Source organism: Amphiprion ocellaris, chromosome 6 (assembly GCF_022539595.1).
Source record: "Amphiprion ocellaris isolate individual 3 ecotype Okinawa chromosome 6, ASM2253959v1, whole genome shotgun sequence".
Taxonomy (NCBI): Eukaryota; Metazoa; Chordata; class Actinopteri; family Pomacentridae; genus Amphiprion; species Amphiprion ocellaris.
Genome location: NC_072771.1, coordinates 28,252,036 through 28,269,677, shown reverse-complemented (window position 1 = coordinate 28,269,677; position 17,642 = coordinate 28,252,036). Strand labels below are relative to the sequence as shown.

Here is a 17,642-nt window from a genome sequence, read left to right as displayed (position 1 = left end):
GCATACTGCACTTCATCTAAAATAATATATGAAGTCTGTATATCCGTAGTATGCATGAAGTCAACAGACTCAGTCTGTGCTGAAATATTCATTTAGATGAAGTTTGACAAATAAATCAATTACTGATTGATTCCAGTCTCGTAGGATCTGCACTAATTTCTACAGCTCTTTTTCATTTCTCAAACAAATCTCAATCATTTTGATCATCAAGATATGCTAACTTCCCAACAAATAGTGCTATAGGGGTCTTTTAAAAACTGTTACTGGTGTTGTCCACTTTACTTGACTGAAAAATATGGGGTCAAAAAGCACCCTCCAGGGGCACCCAGACAGCTTCAGCTGGCTGAACGGGCGACCCATAAACAGGGGCTATAGTCCCCAACACAGTGGTCATGGGTTCGAATCCAGCTCATGGCCATTTACTGCATGTCAGCACCCCACTCTTCTACCCATGTTTCCTGTCTCTCCCCGCTGTCCTATACATAGTAAAGGCTAAAAAAATTACTTAAAAAAAACACCCTCCTTACCTCAGTGACAAAGGCCTTGGCAGTGGCTGGACTCATGAACAGCACAGCTCTGCGCAGTGTATCTCTATAGCGATGCAGCTCTTCTGTACGCATTGTTCTGAACATACTTGAGATCATCATGTTAATGTTAGATTCCACCTTCTGAAGGGATACATCCATTCCTTGCTGAGAAGTCCAATCAAGGAAATCCTCAATACCACGGATATCTAGAGAAACAGAGACAGATGCAGAGGTGTGATTATATATTTGGCTGTAGAGCAACAAACACATTCTTCTAAAGGCATTATGCAAAAAAGCGGCACTATGAAGACAGGGTGAGAGATAAATATGCTGCACACAGACAAAGATTTAGCAGAAATATTAAGACCATTGCTGATGACTTTACACCATATTTTCTGTTACAGCTGATGGGTTATCTCTCTGCATGAATAGGTTCAGCAAACATCCCAATTCATCAGCTCTTACTGGTAGTGATTCCCTGCACTGCAGGCATTTGTGCTAGTCAAATTTTATCTCTTGTGTTAATCTGAGATACAGCTTCTGTTGACAACATTATATATATAATATGGCCGTATTTAATAGATTCCTTTCTCAAAGTTTGAATACATAAAGCTTACTACAGGTATCCCTTTCTTACAGGCACACACACACACAAAATAGGTAGGGAAGATATGAAAACAAAAACATATGGTAGTGAGTCATCAAAGTTATATTTCTAAAAGTTTATTTCTTTCTTCTTTTTGTTGCTTGTTTGGTCCATTGGTGTGGAGATTTTACATTACTGATTAGATAAGGAAAGAAAAAAAACAATCAGTAAGAACACAGATAAAGAAGCATGAAGTTTTAAAAACATTTGACAGCTGTCCTGTAGTAAGAGAAAGAAAAAAAACGTTTTTTAGAGCATGTGTTTGCACTGTATGGCAGACAGATAAGCATGCATCTGTGCCCTTGTCCAAATTTCTGTCCTAGTTTACTAATGTCCCATTAGGTACTGTGAACAGGGATGTACAGCACCAATTCACCATCAACTACAAGGGGCTAAAATCCAAAACATTATAGTGGCACAGTTATACTTTAAAGAACATTAACAGTATAATATTACAAAGTAAACACATAATAAAAGACACCTAAACTTATATTTCTCATCATCTGTCCCAAGTATCTTCTATGGCTGCTTTCATATACTCTATATCTCTTTGGCTTGTTCTTTTCTCTTAAGCCATACTTCCTGTGAGTCAAATCAGTGGTTAATATAACCCAATTCATTCATTTGTCAGTCTTATGTGGACTATATTTATGTAAATATACATCTCTAAATATATATGGAAATGGATTTTGTTTGGGTTGTAATACTGGACAATCAATCACATATGAATTTGTTGCACTGAATATTAGCATTTGTGCTGTTAGAACAAGGTAGAATTATCCAAAAAATGCCACATTTCTGCTAAATCCACTTAACTGTTTGAACACTAAGAGAACAAATAACTTATGACACAGTTAAGAGTTTTTGAAAAAAAAAAGTCCCAACCACTATAATTACCTCTATTAAGAGTTTTTGTATGATAACAAAACCAGTATGCCGCAGTAGGTTTTACTGCATGAACTCCTCTGTTCTTAATGAGCTACATTGCAGGTCAAGGTAATCCTAATTAAGACACTTTGGTTGAGACCACTGCTAATGATGTCAGAGAAGATGCGCGTGTGTGTCTAGCTACGTAAAGCAACTACCTAATGATCTATCTGATATGGAAAAAGGATGACACTGCCGTCATTGCCAGTGTCGCGGCTGAGCAATTAAGTGGATTGATTAGACTTGTTAAGGGCCGCAGGGCTGGGGCGATGGTGTGATTTCATCAATGCCAAATTTTGGAGGTTTAACAACGTATTAAAAGGAGAGACACTACGCAATAGCATTGTTTGCGAAAAGAAGTAATTTAGAAGTAACATAAATGACATCCAGTGAACAACAATATCAAAAACCACAGTGAGTTTACAGGGTTAAACGGGGAAAGTTTGTGTGTGTCAAATAACATATCGACTCTTCTTCTACCATGGGGGGGATATTAAATAAGAATGTTGTCAGTCTTTCAGCGGCAACAACATGACATGGAAAAACAGAACACCCAAGTGATAGCAGCTGGAACTTAATCTCCTTTCTCAAACATGCACTCAAGAGGCACAGCAGTACAGACACAGTATACATATATGCAGGTGCAGAACTCCACAAGACAACAGCTGGGCACACAGTCTGTTTACAAGGCAGTTTTACTTTGGACAAATCTGTGTGTCTAGTATGAGCCTGAGCAAAATGTATTGTCATTAAATTATTTATTTAAAAATAATACAGTGTCTCTATCAACGCTCATGGCTTCCTCACTAACTCTGGCAGTGTCATTGTATCTCTCTGTATTGATGAGATGATGAGACAAAGTAGACAAAACAAACACAGCATCTTCAATGGCAAAACAACCTTTCTAAGATCTGTCCGGGAACACCGAGTTATCAAGCCACTAAAATCTAATTACTATAATTAATTAGCAGAAATAATCATTTGCTGTAAAAGTAATTAATGTTAACTATATTATCACTGGTAACACAATCATTGTCACAAGTACTGTGACTCAACTTCATTAACTGTAGGTTGGAGGAACAAAAATCACCATAGTGCTTAAGTTGAGCATGACTCTTCTTCTTCATCCCAATAAAGGCCAAGATACAATCATTTTTCGATTTTCATCAGTTAACATCAGTGTAAACTCAGTCAAAACGATGCACGTACACACATACACACACAAACACACACACACTACATGCTATATTCTTCTACCATTCTTCTACCAGATTTAGCTTAGCTCTTAAATCTCTACATCTATCATGGTTTATAATCAATGGTATAAGGCTACATTTTTTTTTTAACAACACCTAATTTATGTTCTCTATTGTGACAAAGTTTGGAAATCAACAGAATCGAAAAGCTTTAGAGAAAGATACCTGTCTGCTTTTTTCTTCATTAATCAAATGAAGTTTTTTATGCTTATCCCGTTTTTACCAACATATGCCTACTGATCACCTCAAGTGTCTGGACACTTTCTCTGCCTTTTAATAGGTGCATTATATGCCTCTTTGTTGCCTTGTACCTGCACATCTGCCTGTCAGCCATTCTTGCCGCCTGCCTGGAGGGTCAGGCTGGCTTTACTTGCCATCATCAATCCATTCTCCACCCTAGCTTACAGTTCAGGTTGTGTGTCTAATGCATTTGTCTTGCTTCGCTTTGAGAGGAAAGAACAAACCCAACTGTCTCACTGCATACAGCTCATTCATACTCACTGCATTCAGTACTTATTTGTAATCACTTGTGCAAGCCACGATGCAAGGAATACCAAAATGTATATGAGCTACAAAACAAAACAAACAAAAAAACCCCCATTAAAACCCTCGTGTAAACACTGCAACATGTATTGCTAGTTTGCAGGTGAGGACAAAGTGGACACCCGAAGAAAGAGATACAGAAATAATCAAAGCACATTTGATACAACTAATTGTGAAATGAATTGCATTCAATAAATATAGGTATGTATCATAGAATTTATTGCAAAAAAACAACAACAACAAAAAAATGGCCTGACATGCATGAGAGATAATGACGTCAGTTTCAATGTTTAAGATATAATGTAAAGGAATGTTTTATGACCCCTACTTAGACAAAAAAGAAAGACAGTGACTGTCAAATGTGAACATATGCTGGTCCAGTTTTACACATTTGTAGTCAAAAGCATCCTCATCCCTGACATCAAAGTTTGGTTGCGTTTCTGTCTCCTGCTGTTCAAAGGACAAGATTCGAGTGCGTACCTCCCCACTGCTGAGCGGATCATTGACTGTCAGCTACTTCACATCAAGGAGCTTCAGGACACGATAGCGGATAAAAAGACGGGCAAAATTGCCACCGACCTTGCCCACCCAGGCAACCATCTGTTTGAGAAACATTCCTCTGGGAGACAGTACCGCTCCATTAACACCATGATCACCCATCACCTCAACAGCTTTTCCCCCATGCGCTGTCACCTCACTCAACCACTCCTCCTGAGTCGGCCATGCAAAGACATATTGCGCATTCCCACAGTCCCAGGCCTCTTCATCTAATAGAGATGACTGTATTACTGCTGCCATGCTATCTACTGTCACTTAAGTGGTTTTTGCAACATTCAGCAAACTTCTGGAGTGGCTGTACGCTACTTCACAACATCTTTTGGCATCAGAACCCAACATTACTTTAAACTGGTACATAAGACATTATGTTTTTTTGTCGCAATGCTGTATACTAAACTCTTAAGTTTATTTTGTTAATGCTCCTTGTAGTTACCTCTTAATTTCTTAATAAAGAGCATAACAAATGTTGAAATTATATGACCCATGGTTAAAAAAAAAAAAAAAAAAAATCCAGCCATGTCTCAACTGAGGATGACAAGGACATATATACAGTATATTCACTTCATGCAAACTGATGGCCTTCTTGGAGCACCTTCCCTCAACCTTGTAATATGCCAGTGTTGATGATTGCTTTTCAAGAGATATACAACTGAACGAAAAAGGTATTTTGCAAAGAGAGCTTATCACATGGAAAGGTTTTCATAATTCCTTGTAAAACAAGGTTAAGCCTTGTATGACATAAGGTTCCATGTGTGTCCCTTCCCCCCCATTTGTCAGGCTTCCCTTCTTTCCCCATCCATCCCATCTATTCTCCAAGTCCCTGGCTCAAAGTGAAAGCTAGAGTTAATGTAGTGTAGCAGTCAACAGCATGTGGGGATTTCACCTGCATGTACCGACCTCACTGGTACTCTGTCTGTGTTCCCAAACACCACTGTTTTCTCCCCTGCTTGCTTTTCCCTCATCCGTCTTTCTTCCCTTGGCTTTTCATCTGAAACCTCCCTCAGTTTGCTTTCTATTCTCTCGGGCAGAATCTCATTTTGAGAGTGTGTAAAGTCCATGCTGTTGTTCTACTCTAAGAGGCGTACTCTGTGTCATGTGCAATGTCCATCAATTCCACACTGGAGACCTGTCCTACCAAATGTCAGTGCTGGTTTCTTTCAACTCTGACAGTAATTTTTTACACCATGTAACAGCAAAGACTGTGACGTTTTGTCATTTACAAATGTTAATAAAATACTGGGTGCAACTGGTGAAATGACTGATTACATAGGCAACATAAGCTACAGACAAAGAGGTTAAAATTAGCCTCTTCTTATTATATACCGTATTTTCGCGACCATAAGGCGCACCGTATTAAAAGGCGCAGTCTCAGTTCCAGGTGCTATTTCTGTATTTAACACATACATAAGGCGCACCGGATCATAGAGCGCGGACATAGTAAAACATACCTGTACTAGCTGAAAACATGCATGCTAGCGTGTGTTTTAAAAAAGGAAGCGGAAGCAACACTGAGTTCAGTTGTACTTTATTGAAGTATTTAGCAATGTTTTCACGTTGTTTTTTGATCAATCCTCATTCACAAATCCATCAAAGTCCTCATCTTCTGTATCCGAAATGAACAGCTGGGCTAGTTCTCCATGGAACACGCCAGGTTCCCGCTCGTCATTGTCAGAGTCAGTCTCGTTGCCGTGCGGCTCCTCATAAATGATGCCGGCTTTTGTGAAAGCTCGAACAACAGTGCAAGCAGACACGTTAGCCCAAGCATCCGCAATCCATTCACAAATTGTGGCGTAACTCGCCCGGCGCTGCCTCCCAGTCTTAGTAAAACTGTGTTCGCCATCTGTCATCCATCGCTCCCACGCCGTTCGCAACTTCACTTTGAACGCCCTGTTTACACCGATGTCCAGCGGTTGGAGTTCCTTCGTCAAGCCTCCCGGAATGATAGCAAGCTCCGAGTTCATTTGCTGCACTTGGTTTTTCACAGCGGCTGTGAGATGGACGCGCATGGAGTCACAGATCAACAGGGACGGTGACGCCAAACCCATGTTGTTTTGCATAATGCAAATACCGGCACTATATACCAACTGGGGGCGTGTCTTTAGCGTCTTCTTTCACGCCCACACTTCCCCCTTTAACGTTCTCGTGCTGTCCTCTGTCACGTCCGCCTTTTCTCTATATAAGCAGCGTGTCGGCAGGAAATGCTCTCAGTCAGTCAAGCGGAGCTCATCAAAGTCACACAATAACATTTACAGATGTTGGAACTCGGTGCACACATAAGGCGCACCGCATTATAAGGCGCTCCGTCCATTTTGGAGAAAATTTAAGACTTTGAAGTGCGCCTTATGGTCGCGAAAATACGGTAATGACCATTTGAAAAAATGTACATGATTTTAGGTCATTTAGCACCTTTAAATGGGGAAAAAATACCAGATATGTTAATAAAGCCCTGGCTGGTGTTTATACTAAGCATGCCGCTTTAGTGGAAAGATAGAAAGAAAGAAAGAAAGAAAAGAGAAAGCATGGATATGAACTTTGCACTGTGTAGGAATATAATGGACCAACGGTCCAAAAGGAGTGTTAACACATCCAAGGTTCCCCTGAGTATAGAGAAAAGGGAAAACATCCAACATCTGCAAATGAGATTCAGCCTATGCAACTCCCTGGCTGTCTGTCAGAGCACCCCTTTTCCCCTGCTCTCCTTGTTTCATTCCCTCTGACTTGCATATCTTTCCCGTCTTAAAATAATAAAGAAAATACTAAACTTTGGAACTGTGCATTTTCACTTTGCGTCCGACTTTACAGTTTCAGGCCTTTCTCCCTGCTGTCCTTCTTTGTTTCAACCTTACTCTCTCTGCCTGAGACTTTCAAAACCTGGGCTGATAACTATTGTTTCAATGCTACTAGGGAATAGCCAAGCATTAAACTTAGAAAGAGGTTTTGTCTGTCTGATTATCCATCCATCCATTCATCCATCATAACAGCTTGACAGAGCTACCCAAGCGACCAGACTTTTCCCACTGATTGGTGCTTGCATCCCAAACAGGAGTGATGCTTGATTGCTCATTGTCCAGGTCATAATGTGAGGTGCCATGGAAGCCAAGCTGACAAATTAGTTTCATTCCCTGCTAGGGAAAGCTGAAGGAGGTGGAGAGTAGGTGTGGCTTTTCTATCCATTTAATATAGAGGAGTCTGACATGACAAACTGGTTTAATGATGATAGTTGCAGCCTGTGTAGCTCCCTTTTTTGTGATTATATTATATTTTGTGATTATATTATATTAGTATTACATTTTAATTTATTGTGTCTATATAGAGAAGTCACTCACTAAAGGCCCCATATTTAGCAGTGGCTCTTAAACTATAGATTGAGCCTAAACATAGAATGCAATGCTCTTGTAAGCCTAGCTCTGGAAGTTTCATTTCTCAGTTGAAGTCATGGCTGAAAATGTTAATAAAAAAACAAACAAACAAAAAAACAAAAAAATAACCCAGCCCCAGGGACCTGAACCTTTCGGGAAGTTTACCAGTGTACCAGAAGTTTTCCAGCTTTTTCTGGAATGATAAGGATCCACTTATCACCTTCTAGAAAGGGTCACTGCAAATCATTACAAAGTTGTTCTGAGCGGTTGCCTTTATTCTCTGACAAAACATTTCTATCCTGGTGGGACTGATCTCTTCCAGGATGACAAATCCATCCTTAGGGCAGGAGGGATAAGTGAATGGTTTGATGAGTATGGAAATGATGTGAATCATATGTCCAAATCAATCCAAATGAACAAGTTTGGGAGACGCTGGGCCACGGTTTTAGGTGGCAATCAAGAATCAAGAATGATTGAATATTTTTCGAATGAATGGTGTTCCTTCCGGTAGCGGTCCAAAAAATCACTGTCAAGGCACATTGAAACTCTTCTGGTTCCACACATATTAATACTAATACATTTTATGGTGGATTTTCCTTTAAAGTGTCAGTCATCTGTACCTCAAGTGTCCGAACTTTTCTCACCTTTGCTGAGCTTGCTTCTTTGTTTCTTTACTTTATTATCTTTTTTTTTTTTTTTTACCTTGACCTTCCTATGTCCTGAGCTGCTTTGACATTTACTAAGCTGCTCATGCTACTTGACAAGCATCAGTGCTCAATGTGAGGGAAAAAAATAAAAATAAAATGTTAGACAGATATCCATTTCAAAAACAGATACTCTGGGATTCTAACCTCCAGTGACTACTGGATGTGAGTGTGCTGTTTTCTTGCTTTGTTGTGCAGCCAGAGACAATCCACTGCTCTCCCAGTCCTTGTGCCAGTGTCCATATCTACAGAGCAAGTCCTCCCCTGAATATAAACAAATATGTATACTTATTGATATTTTTGAATTGTTTTTTTTCTTGTTTATGTCCCTAATCCTCTTGTGTCCGTGAAACAGAAAAAAATGAATGTTGTACTTTTTATTCTGCTAGCATACACTATTCGGGAAATAAGGCTACAAGATAAAGATATTTTTGAACCACAATACAACTCAAAAGAAGATGAAGCTGCGCTGCAACTAGAATGCAAAGCAGCAACACCCAGTGGACCGCCTGGGTTTTCATTAAACACTGTTTTTGCATGACTTGGGTATGTGGAATTTAGGAACACAATACTGCACACTGTATGTAAGGATAAAAAAATAAAATCAACATCAGTTCCTTCAAATATTATTTTTTCTTCACTGGACTTTTGCTCTCCCATTCTTTTCCAACGATCTACTAAAGTCCATACTTGTGCTTCACCTGCTATTTTGAAAAAAAAAAATCTCAGCTTTTTGATTTTGTCCTATAAAAAGTCTCTGAATCAGTCTGCAGGGCCTCCATAGTCTTACTGCTGTTAGATCGTAATATCTCTATGTCGCTCTCCACTCTGCTTTAAGTTTACCTCTCTTCTTCTCTCTCGTTCAACTTTTTTACTGCTAAAGACATTTCCCCTCCAGTGACCTCCAAGGATGTTAACAACTGCTCTGGGGTCACAGGCTTTTGTACAATGCTTTACACCTTTTATAGTTGTTTTTGTATTCATCTTTTTTTCTTCCTGACTGCCTATGTCTGTGCCCTATCAAATCTGTTATGCCTTTAGATCTGTGCCCCTATCCCCTCTCTGCTTTAGTGTTTCTATTTTCCCTTACATATTCACAATCTCTTCTATCTTTGTCTGTTTTTCTCTCTATCTCCTGTACAGCACAGTTTTTCAAAGTAAAACATGACCTCTGTGTACAAAGCTTGAAGATCTCTGGTGTTTGGCTCATGAGTGTACCTGCATGTGTCTGAATTTGCCTTTATCATCAACTTCCCCATGCCTCTGTTGGCCTGGCTTTCATATATTTTTTTCAACCCATCTGTCATCTCCTCCCTGCCTCCCCCCACGCAGTGTCTCTGGGCTTCACTACCGTTAAAATAGATATCCATCCAATCATGCAAGTATACATGCATTTTTTCCACTTCTTATTCTCTTACACCGTCACTATAACTTCAGGCTCATCAGCGTCTTCAAGCTCTCCGCCCTCATCTTCACCCTTCCTGCTTTACGTTATGACCTATCATAATATGGGCCTGGTGACATAATGGGTGTGTAACACACAGCTGTATTTATTATGATAAACCTCGAAAATGGATAACTTGTGACTGGGACCAGATGGTGCACAGGCAAACACAGAAAGATGAGTAGCAAACAGGACCACATAACTGTGAGTAAAATAAGAAAAAGAAAAAAAAAAAAAACAAAGCAAGAGATCCAAAAGAGTTATTACGTACAAATAAGTTCACAGACTGCAAGGTGTGATCAAAATGTTCCAAGACAGTTCTTGTTGTGTACATTCATGTGGCATCGCCCCACACATGTAAAAGTGAGAGTAGCAACTGTGATAAGTCAGGATTCTGTGTGATATGGCAGGTGCACATTTGTGATTTATTGACCTCAAACTGGAGCAGAGAGCAAACATCATGTTTCATGTCAGTCAGAGGTCTGGAATGAGCAAACCTTCATGTCGAGAATCATCACTGGTGACAAGAGTTGAATCTATGGCTACAATCCATACACCAAACAGCACTTTTCATGGGAAGAGCTTGTAGTTTTCCACCATGAATTTGCCCCACGGATTTAGACTGTCACCATCGAGTTCTCCTGTCATGCCCTAAAGCATTTGCGGGAGAACATTTGACAGAAATGACTGGAGCTATGGCACGACTGCATTTGCGTGCTCCGTTTGCGGTCCCCACCCATACATAGTACATCGATTACACACTGGTTATTCGGCCACAACGACACAGTTATCGCTTCCTACCCATCCGACTCACAAGATCTGGCTCCCCGTGGTTCTTTCTTCTTGACCAAAATGAAATTCAAGTGTCAGGGTCACCATGTTGACACAGCAGAGAAGATTCAACACACATCGCAGATAGTACTTGATATGTGTACAGAACAGGATTTCTGGCAGCTTTCCAAGTGTGGCGGGAGCGCTGTGAGTGCTGTATTGCTGCAAGGAATTACTTCAAAGGGGGTGGTGGGCAAATTTAAATCAGGTATGATTTTTGCTTTTTGCACTTTGTATTTCAGATCCACCTTCAGTATGGGTTAGCAAGGCATGTACTACATGGAAACTTCAAAGTCTGAGACTATTTTTCTTACAACTGTCTGGGTGAACATGTATTTATTAACAAAATCATGGAAGTGTATGATGGAATTTGGATGCAAAGTTAAAAAAATATACAGAAAAAGAAAGAAAGAAAGAAAGAAAGAAAGAAAGAACAATTTGTCTAATTTGGTGTAGTATTTTGGTTGGCATGCATGCCACAAATTCTATATTTAAATGAATGTTTGAATAGGAATTGGTTTTAACATTTTGATATCTATTGCAATGAAATGTAATCGCTAGATCAAATGTACACTGAGATTTTCCCTACAAGTCTTCTCATTCGATGATTTAAGTGAGATCTTGACATTTTAATTTTCAGAGATTTATTTATTTATTTCATCATTGCCTTTATTCTAAAAATAGCTGCGTGTGATTTAATGAATAAAAACTGATTTTGCAACCATGGTAATTCCTATATCCATTAACGCCATAACAGTGATTACTTTTTGGTCCCTGCTTGAAACATTCTGTATCCATATCATCTTTTTTTTCCCTTATATTATTACTCTATACTTTGCTCATTATATGATTTTCACCTATGTGCACTGTCAAGTATTTTTTCCTTTGTGCACCTCTACAAAGGAGCAGATGCAACAAGGTGAGGTGACATCAGCAGACACAATATGCTATACCCTCTTCATTGTAGAAGTCATAACATCAGTTCTTGACATTTTCACACTTTTCACTGTGTGTTGGGAAGAAACAGGAAATCTAATGAGAGGAGCTTTCTACTGATTCTCAACTGGCCAATTATTCACTAATGAGCAAATTACAGAAAGGTAAACGTTTTGTTTTAAAGCCATTAACAGGCAGCACTATCCAAGGTGACAGTGGCATGTTTATGGGCAATGCACATGGGTTACAATCTATCTAAAAACTTTTAGCACAGGGCGCAGACCCAGGACACTGCGGCATCTATGAACTGCTCTGTGAAAAAAAATGTAAAATCCTGGTATAAATGGCTTCCCCCTAAGGTGAGCACCGGTTTACTATATTGATTTCATATTTAATTTATGAACCTGTGCTGAAATATTTATAAGTGCAGACTATAAAAGGGCATACATTCAGCATGCAGGTAACGTGCATAAAGGACTAAGCTGACACTTGTTGCCCCACTGACCACCACGGCCAAAATGTAGCATTTATACAGTAGCCTTGGTGAAGTAAAGAGCTTCGACTCATGTGGATGCAACGGACTCAGAAGCAGCCAACCTACAGACACGTAACCATCTCTGTAGGGTCTATTTTTAGCAATTTAATTAGTATTTTGGGTGAAATGTTTACTCTTGATTACATTGAAGGCTTTTAAACATTTTCACACAGTTTAATTTTCATTAAACAAAACGTATTTGTCCCAACTATAAGCACTTTTAGTGATTTCTCCTCATAAAAGAAACTGTCAGCATCACACCTTTAAAACGGCTCTTTGGTTCCGCTATAACCTTTTACTATTGTGCCTCAGGCCCTACTTGTCATTGGCTAAAAGCAAAACAAAACAAATCATCTTAATGTCAACAGTGTTATTACCACTAAGTGGTACTTCCTGCATTTACTCAATGAGGCCAGTGTTTCTGTAGTTCAGACTGGATTATGGACAAGGTCGCTCAGCAGGTATGCTCAGCAGCAATTGTCAGTCATGTTTTCATAGAATAGAGAATACATAGAGAATGCAAGATACTGAGGAAAGACTGTAAAGAAGTGGTAAAACAGTGTGGGAGTCAGAAAAGGAAAGAAAAATGGAGGGAGAGTGAGAGAGATAAACTGTGAGAGGAGAGAGAGATGGTAGAGAGAAAACATGTGTTCTCAGTGTCCGGAACGCACCAGTAGAGCTGAAAATAGGGATTGGGACAGTTGCACCGTAGCTGCATTTGAGAGGACACAATCGACTGTCTGTTCTCTAAAGAACTCTCCTTGTACGGAGGCAAGGCCTTTTGGGAACATTGCTATCATCTTAAAAGGCCATCTCTGTCTCTCTCTCTCTCCCTCTCTTTTTCTACCTTGCTCTCTTCCCCTCTCTCTCTTGCGCTCTTGCCTCTTCCTTCTCTCCTTGAACAGGGGGTGAGGCCATTAGGGAACAATGGTGATATCTTTAAAGGGCCTTCTGTGGTTGAGAGAACAGCACTGCCAAAACCCAGAGGATCCATGTGATGAATCAGTGGTCACAGAGCACAGAGGGGATAGAGGGATTTAAGTGGGTTATGAATGTGTCTGCATGCATGTGTGTATGTGTGTGTGTGTGCTTCTCTACTGTGGAGATATTATGTGTGACATACACCACATTTATAGACAGACTTTGGATTTAGAACAGTTGATTGAAAGCTGTCTAGCTAGGGGAAAAGAGTGTTCCTGCTTTCAGCCCTGACTATGGAAAGGTTAAGTTTAAAGTAAAAATGTTAAACCAGTGGGCATGAATATATTTGTTGGTAATTTGCATGGAGCTTTAAAGAAGTTGACCTCATGCTGTGTAGTGGAGGCTTTTACAGTAGTGCAGAATGTGGTATAAAAGGAAGAGATACTACTGCAAGTGATATTACATATTCAGGCCAACATGGGCTAACTGTCTATCTACGACAACAACAACATCTTTCTACACAAATTTTGGTACACTTACTTAACTGTCTGGCCCTTTGTTCATTGTGGCTCAGATGTTATTGCAATCGCAAAGTCTGTGACCTAATAAAAGTTATTTGAAGAGTGTAAGAGGCACACAGAGTAGATTTATAGTTCTTAGCACATTTCATCTGAGTTACTATATATCTTTCTGTTAGTATATCTACCAATTAATTTACAGACTGGACAAAAATGATCTGTGTAATTGTTGCTCAGGGCTGATTTAATCATAATATTTACTGCACTCACTTCTGAGGTGTGGGACCGGCATTTTCAGAAGGCCCACATTAGCCACTATTCAATATTCATCCAATATAAACTGCTTGGTAGAGCTCCCTAGTCAGTACATATTTTTAGATGACACAATGTATTCAATACGCTGATAAAATGCTTTAATGTCTTGAAATATTGAGACCTCAGCCTGGAGAAAACACTGCAAAACAACCCCACTGCAGAGATCCTATTGGAGATCAATGCATACAACACATTAATTGTGTTAATTGACTGTGATGAGTGAAACGGAACTCCATTATGGCTATAAGGAGTAAATCAACACTGAATCACCTGAGGAAGAAAGCTATTAGGCTGCATTCTATGGGCTGAAACTTTCAGGTGTGCTATATGTCTGTCAGCCTAACAATGAGAGATATTAAAGCTTTTGTTCTCCAGTTATGAGCGGATTATCTGCGCTGGCATCAGTTATTCGAGTGAGATCCAAAACACAGGGTATTTTAAAGGTTCAGTCTGTTAGGAGCACCACCCAAGCAATGCTCTCCTTTAAATGACTCAGAGTTAAACTACTTTTGCAAATGAAAGTGCCAGAACAAAGCACATTGAGCAGGACCATGGAAGGGAAACAAGGTAAAGACCAGCAGTGAAAGCCAATCAATCTACTGATGTAAACTGCAAACAAGATTAGTACAAGCACGTGATACTACGATGGCGGATTGTGTGATGGATGGTGTGATTCATTTAAGTTTGACTGTAAGAGAGAGGGAGGAGGGGGAAAACAAAGCAAAACAGTAACACGCTGCACGCACAGACACATTGTACCTACACCTTATGAATATACCTGCTCACACATGCTAGCAACAGCAAAATGATATTTCTGTAGGAAGCAGAGAGTGATGAAGCTGAGTGGCACTGGTAGCACTTTATAAAAGGGGAATACGATGCTTCTAGTCTAATGTTAGAGTTAATGGACTGGAAAGAGAGGGCAAGAGAGAAAGAGAAGGAAGGTAAAAATGAGACAACGCACACACAAGCAGGCAAACTGATGTGCCAATAGCATAACGATGCATAAAGATAAATACGGGCATATATCTAGACATATGTACAGGCTGCACGTCCACATTTGCCTGTGTGTCTGTTTCCTCGGCAGAGAGAAAGAAAGAGAAAGAAAAGAGAACGAGAAAGAAAGAGAGCAAGAGGCTTCTGACTAACCATACATCCATTAGCTCTCTAATGTCCTATCATGCTGAGAAACCATTGACACCATTACATCAGATAAATGCAAAATTCACACAACACAAGTTTCACAGATTATACCTGCTATAGATGCCAGTTAAAGTAAAACATCTTTCTTATATGCTGCAGTGTCTCATTTTTGTCTGTGATGGAAAGGTTGAGTTATTTCAAAGAATCACCATGAATCACCAGAGTAACTATCTTAATTAGATAGATAGATAGATAGATAGATAGATAGATAGATAGATAGATAGATAGATAGATAGATAGATAGATAGATAGATAGATAGATAGATAGATAGATAGATAGATAGATAGATAGATAGATAGATAGATAGATAGATAAAGTGCCAGCTATTACAGTTAAGTGTCCTTACCAAAATCAGAATCATAGAAGAGGATGAACTTCTGCCAGCTGTACTCAGAAACCACTTGCATGATGACCTCATTGAGATAGACAGGTGGGCGGACCATTAGGGTGTAGTCATCTGTTCCAGGGATGCGACTGGTGGGCTGGCAGGCGGAACGGGGTGTTCCCGCTGGGGAGCGCTGGATAAAGAGGTGGGGGATGTGCATGGCATCGGCCAGAGTTTGAAGGCTGCCGGCAGACATGCAGCCAATTGAACTGACCAGAGCCAGGATACCACGGTTCATCAGCTCACAGGCTACATGGAGGGGAAGGAGGCAGCAGACAAAGAAAGAGAGGAAAGAAGGAAACAGAAAAGGAAATTCATTATTTTTTTTTTCAAAAGACAGAAAAGAAAAATATTCTGCGTCTCATTTAATGCCAAGAATTGCCAGTTGTGAAAAATATCTGTTACAGCTGTGGGCGATATCAAGAGATATTTTTGATCTGAGCAATTATTTGTGGTAAGAGTGCACCAAGGCAAATAATTCTTATTCTACAGGTCACCACACTGCAGCACCGACTAAAAGAGGCAGAGACATTTTTAGCAGGCTGTTTCTGCTCGTTTCCACATGCACTGCATAGTTATTTTGAAGACCAACACTGTTAGTCATACACAACCTGCTCTGTGTTAACAACTACAAACAGAGAAAGGAGGTATACATAAACAGATATATGGCAACAGAGTGGGAACATGTTGTCTTGTACATGTAAAATCCCACTCTAACAAATAAAGAGATCTTTTTTATGTCCTACTCCCTCATCAATAAATACAGTCAAGCTCCTGTGAGCCTCCAGGCATTATCCACTCCAAGCTGATATATAGAGTTCAGTGAGTCATTCTATCAATGAATGGAGACATGGACATGATAAAAGTACATGTAGAGAAGGCTTGATGTGTCACTTTCCTATAAAAGTCAAGAATCAATAACATAACACATGGACACTTGGTGCAGAACATCACCACCCAACTTGTAACCCCCATTTTGAGCTTCCTATACTAACTAAAGCATGTTCTGACAGGAAGCACGTTTAACTATGAAACTGAAGCAATGTCAAGTCACACATAATCAAAGTTGTACTATAAAAGTTGTACAGTAAAAGATTCAGCTCTTGCCAGAGATTAGCAACAGTACTCCAGTTGTTTGTGCTCTGCTGCCTAAACACTCCTCGGATTTGAGAAAGCATGTTTGGTTGTTTCACTTCCTTTTCCTCCCTCCTAGGCCTGTAGTGCTATCAAAAACACCTCTACCTCCTACCCTCTCATCCCACTCCCCTGTTATCTCTCTCCTTGTCCAACACAGCCCCTCTGAGTGCTTACCTTTCAGTCCCAATCATTTCAGAGCCAAAATCTGGCAGTGATTTTCATTTGCCTTACAGCACCACACCGTGCTATACACTGTCCTCAGTTTGGAGTCATCTGCCTTCCTCTTCCAGCAACTTTCTAACATCTTTACTCACTGACCATTTTCTCACTCATCTCTTGTTTACGCTCATGGCAACACAAACATCCACCTCTTTCACTCCAGCTAGCTTTTGATTCATCACTTCTTTCCAACTTTGTTTTTTTTCTTTGCCTCCCACAGTCCACAGCATTTATCCACATGGCCACCCACATTTTGCCCTTATGTCCTTGCCCCGTTTTTCCCATCTCTCGTCCATCCTGATCTCCATTTCATCCCTCATTTCTGCTCCCATATTGCTTCTCACTGCATCCTTCACTGTTAAAAGTGTTTCACTTAAAGCTGACTAAAATCCCGTCACGAAGTCACTGAGTAACACAAAAAAGTGGTGAAAAATGTTTGAAGACATCACGGGAAATGCACAAACACACGCACGCACGCACGCACGCACACACTGTGCAATGGCAGTGTATAATGGCAAGAAAGCACAATCTAAAACACACATAGTCAGCCTGTATAATGCCACAGGGACTAATCTGTTGACACTGCAGAAATAAAGCCAAAGAAAGAAAGAGAAAAGAAAAAGTCTCCCAGAAAGAAAGGCTCGGGGAGACAGATCCATGGTGCTGTGGTAAGCAGA

At 40.0% G+C, this 17,642-nt stretch overlaps 1 protein-coding gene across 5 annotated transcripts in view; it reads right to left on the bottom strand.

Annotated features, from left to right (window-relative positions):
* grid2 (glutamate receptor, ionotropic, delta 2) overlaps positions 1-17,642 on the bottom strand; it is a 529,256-nt gene that overhangs the window by 202,824 nt on the left and 308,790 nt on the right. For all 5 annotated transcript variants that reach the window (XR_004847816.2, XM_035950732.2, XM_035950733.2 and 2 more), the window contains exons 3-4: positions 15,571-15,858; positions 528-733 (exon numbers count right to left, since the gene is read on the bottom strand). Coding sequence is in view for 4 of the 5 variants with exons in the window: in XM_035950732.2 (XP_035806625.2) it covers positions 528-733; positions 15,571-15,858 (494 nt within the window). In the remaining variant the exon portion in view is untranslated. The remainder of the gene's footprint in view (positions 1-527; positions 734-15,570; positions 15,859-17,642) is intronic.